This window comes from Penaeus vannamei, chromosome 3 (genome assembly GCF_042767895.1).
Source record: "Penaeus vannamei isolate JL-2024 chromosome 3, ASM4276789v1, whole genome shotgun sequence".
NCBI classification, from domain to species: domain Eukaryota; kingdom Metazoa; phylum Arthropoda; class Malacostraca; order Decapoda; family Penaeidae; genus Penaeus; species Penaeus vannamei.
Window position 1 is genome coordinate 21,912,728 of NC_091551.1, and position 5,000 is coordinate 21,917,727.

General features: G+C 36.6%; 1 protein-coding gene across 1 annotated transcript in view; it reads right to left on the reverse strand.

Moving 5' to 3' along the window:
• LOC113822754 (coiled-coil domain-containing protein 77) overlaps positions 1–5,000 on the reverse strand; it is a gene marked incomplete in the record, with an annotated part of 17,464 nt that overhangs the window by 9,120 nt on the left and 3,344 nt on the right. The window contains 2 exon segments of the mRNA XM_070142422.1: positions 53–174; positions 924–1,017. Of these exon segments, the coding sequence (XP_069998523.1) occupies positions 53–174; positions 924–1,017 (216 nt within the window).

Sequence of the window (5,000 nt, forward strand, 5' to 3'; positions counted from 1 at the left end):
GAGCAGGTAACGATACCAATGTTTTGAGATAATTTCACCAGTAAAAACTCACTTCCTAAGGAAATTTTCCAGTTCCTGGGTCTCCTGCTCAAATTTTGCTACCTTTTCTCTGTAGTAATCCAGGAGGCGCTGTGATGGTTGTAACTTGGCTAGTTCTTCTTCAACATTCATATCCTGGGGAGGATTCTGGTTAAAACTAATCAAATATAAAATTCAGAATAAAGATAAACAATCTCTCAAAAAATAAATCTGCAACCCAAAATTTTTGAAGATGGCTCTTTGCATAAAAAAACTTATCAGATGTCTAAATCCAACACAAAAGTAAATGGTCATCAGAACAACAAAGCCACTAATGTACTCTCTTCTCCAGGATCCATATGCAAGCTGTTGATATTCATCTCACTTCATTTCCATTATACAAATATACTGTTAGTCTAGATCATTTTGTGTTTATCTATCTCACTAAGTGTTAACATTCATGAGGTTCACTGCAGAGACATTACTGTGTTAATTTGCAGAATTAAAAAAATAAAAACACTCAAATATTTCTAGTCATATGGATTTTACAAAAGATTATGTATTAAATCTATTAGCTTGCATCATCAACACAAATAAATCTTACACTGCCACACTTTCATATTATAAAGTCAGATTAAAGAAGAAGAAAAAAAATACAGATGAAATATTCATTTACAATAATCTACTTCAATAATTCACTTAACTAATATCTTCTCTTAAAAGCACACTACACTACCAAAGGCATATAATTTTCCTTTTTCTTCATGTTTCATGTCCATGCCCCACCTTTAACCCACAAAAAAGTCCAGATAAAAAAGACAAATATTGAAAAGTCATTTTACTTAATCTGGTATTCTCTTTCTCATCAATCCTGAACAAATAATGATTAACATAAGTGAACTTACATGATTTCCACGGCATGTATATTTGTGATTCTCCTTGCTGCCACCACCACCTTTTTCCTTGCCATTTTTCATTCTAAGCAGAGAATCACTAAGCCTGAAAATAGAAATATTACATATTAATTTATACACTATATATTCAAAGTTTAATGCATAAAATTGGGAGGTGACTTGTTTGATAATGCAAAGCAGATAAAATAGAAGGGAATGACAGAGAGAAAAGATATGAATGAAGAAGATGAAAAGAGAGGAAAGGGAAAAGAGAGAGAACACATAAGAGCAGGGGAAGGAGATAGATAGATTTACAAAAAAAAAAAAGGGGGAGAAAGAGTAAGAGAGAGGATGATGGGTTTGAGGAGTATGGAGTCTGGTTAGAAATGTAGGCTATGTCAACTGTTATCATGTAAATTGATTTATTTTTCCCATCATCTGTATATCACACATTACTCAATGCTAATAATAGTTGAAGGAAGCTCCTAGAAATCCCCAACAAAAAATCTACAGAAGATAATGCTATATTCTGTCATATTTGACATCTACCTCCATTACAACAGGCTTTGCATATTGTACAACATGAAACTAAAGACTCCATCACATATGACTTGATACAATATCACAAGATATCTGAGCACTTGGTCATAGCATTCTTTGCTTTCTTGCTACTGGAATGGAAATATTTTTATGTTTTTTTTTTCTTAAACCTTTTCCTTTGAATATGAAATACATACATATACAAATATGAAACAGTTTATTCAAAGGACATTCTGTATTTCCACAAAAGGAATCTTTACTACATCTATGAAAATTATTATAAAAATAACAAAAGACATTTGTTCACTTATCATAATTAAATATAATAGTATGTTCTTCCATATTAAGGTTTTTTAACATGAGGTCCTACTTGTTGTCTTGTCCACTAATCCTCTCCTAGCCTGAGCTGGGCAGAAAGCTGAAATGACCTTATGAAGTTCCCCCCCACGGAAAAGTATGAGGAGTACTAGTACCAGTTCTCATTAATATGTAATATGTAATGTAATTGGTAACAGCTTTACTGAGAAGAAATGTATTCAAATTCAAAAAAGAATCCGGACTTTGCAAAAATCAGAATAAAAATATAAAAAAGAAAAAGAAAAAGAAGGAAAAAATGGGGGATTGATTGACTGACAAGAAAAGCATTTCAGGACCCACAAAATAAACTTAAATATAAGCATCCCTATGAATATATATAAATGTAATTATAAATATCCATATTTATGAATACTTATTTATATTATAATTCTGCATGTGTTTCATCTGTTTGTCTGTCCATCCTTCCACCCTTTATGTGTTAGGCCTGAAATCATATTCCCTTTGACTATGGACCTAAAGTTACTTTATTTTGATGTAAAATATGCATCTCATAACTGAAATCATATTTCATGTGATTGCAGATTTGAAGTTAATTCATTCTGGCGTAAATGGTAAAGTATTGTGGTAAAAAGGGTAAAAATGGGTTAATAATGAGCATACAATGTGTTAGATGCCAAAGGTTATAAAGTGTTATAGGCTTGTATGATAGGGAAAAGGGTAAAGAGGGTGTACAAATACAGTAAATCAGAGATTAGAAAAGGAAAGGGTTAAGGGTATAGGGTGATTGGATGAAATGGAGTGTATCTGTTGCTGGGGAAGGAATAGGAACATTGTTTAAGGAAAATTGGCAAAAGAGCTTTCATGAAACAATCGATGGGTAATAAGGGTAAAGATGGCTGTTGGAGAAGTAGCAGGAAAAGAATTTGAAGGTTAAGATAGAGGAACTGGGGAATGTGGTGAAGAATCAGGAAGAGTATCAGCAGGGGAGAGATCCGGAGAAGGACTCTGTTGCGAAAGAAGGGATTCACACGAGTCTCCAGGTGGGAGAGGATAATGGGGAACAGAAGGGATGGTGCAGATGGAGTGTGTTCGGAAAGAGTGGGAGGAACAGGGGTAGGGGGGAATTTGAAGGACATGAGGATGGATATTAGCGAATACTTTAAATGTTGGAAGAAAAGGAATAGAGGAATTGGAGGGTCGATGAGAAAGTGGAACATACTCTTGGGTCATGTCTATGAATTTTTGGATGTCTTCAAGGGACTCTGTAGGGAAGTTGGATGAGCAGGTCTGAGAAACAAAGGTTCTCTTGTGAGGAGGAGAAAAGGGGATAGATGTTGAAGGACCAGGGGAAAAGGAGAGTGTAGGAGAGGATGTGGTAGGTAAAGATGGTGTGGAACGTTCAGATTATCTGCTCCGACAGGTAAAGAGGAGGAGGAGGGGTAGGTTTTGGAGAAGTGGTATAGAGTGGAGTCTCTGGATTTAGACTGGAAAAGGAGAGGGGGAATAGAGGTAGGATGGTTCGGGGTAGAGAGAAGAGATAATGGGGGAGGTGTAGAGACATCTTGAGAAGGTGGGATGTACAGTTTTGGAATAGGTTAAGGGAGAAAAACCTCGCTGCCATACTTCCTGTTTGGCCTCATGTAGAGTTAGACCTAGTTTGAATCTGAGAGCTGCTACCTCACATTTGAGCTTATAGGCAGGGCAGCTCCTATAAAATACATCACGCGAGCCACGACAATTGGCATACACATGTGATTGTGGAAAACAATTTGAATGGTCAAGACCAGGTTGGGCACATAGAGGGCAGTGGGCTGTGGAGTGACAGTGTTCGGCTGAGTGGCCAAAACACCATTTCTGACACTGGAAAGTTAGGGATCAATATGGTCAGACAGGTCAGGATGCTCTACCAATATGAACTTCATGGGGAGGTCATGTCTATGGAAGCTAATCTTGGCAATCTTAGTGTAAGACTTATGCTGTCCTTTGGGAGGAATTGCTACTGCATCATAATCAACATGACAGGCAAGGAGGTAATTTTCACAGACTGATAAGATTTTTCAAGGAGATGGAAACAGTTCCAGTAGGAGTGAGGTTCAGCAGGAATAGGTTTGCCAGTGAGGTCAGTCGGGATAGATAGTGAACGAGCTTGGAGACAGATGTAACTACCACAAGGCATGAAGAATCAGAACGACTGTGAAAGGAAACTTTGCCTACTTGTTTTTGAGACATTGTTGAAAGAGAAGGGTACTGTTAGAGTAAGGGGCTGTACAGGGAATCACAAAGAATCAATCCCAACTGGCTCGGCCAAAGAGAGTACTCAAAAGGTTTGCAGAGGTGGAAGCAGTAGAAGGACAAGGTCAGGAGGAAGATAGAGTGGGGTGGGGTGAGGTAGTATTGTGGTGAAGAGGACAATAAAGATGAAGAGTAGTAATGAGGGGGAAGAGGGTAGACAATGAAGACGACTGTGCAGTAGGAGATGAAATGGAGAATGTTGAAAGAGAGTAAGGGGTGCTCTCTGAAGGTTGATTAACCCAATGCTGCTGGAAAAATGTGTTCACTTTACTATTGTTTTGTGAAATGTCTCTGCACATGGATGGCTCTGCCAGTGCTTAGCCACAAAGGAGTCAATTAGTAGACCTTGTGACACCACCTGATTTCACCTTTCTTTGAGTTTGCGGGAAACCCCTTTTTTCACCAATGCTATAAATATTGATACTGTCATTTTCATTATAAAGAACTTTACTACTACAATCTTATTAAGGCGAGGAGTCATCGGGACAATCACAAAATTCATTATCCGGTCCTCCTTGCTTTAGTTTTTTAGCTAGGTCATTAATTATTTTACACAATGTGCATAGATATGTGATGCTTGAGCACAAGAAATTTTATAAAAAAAGCTGTGTAAATTTTTGCGCTAAAAAAAAAAAGAAAAAAAAAAAAAGAAAGAAAGAAAAAAAAAAGAGCAAGATGATAGAATTCGCAAATTATGTAATAGTTTCCTTATAGTGAATAGTACTGCAGTTTCCTTCTGACCAGAGTTAGTCAACAAATAGGAGTACCAAATGTAGCATTTATGTATATCTATCTGAAACAACAATGTTTCAGTCACCTTGCAAAAAAGTGACTTTTTTTTTTCGTCAGAAAATTGCCATTATTTTTTTTTTTTTTAGTAAAAAATGTATTTGGTGGAAATAATGCATGACTTAGCTACAGTTTGTAGATGCAAACTGG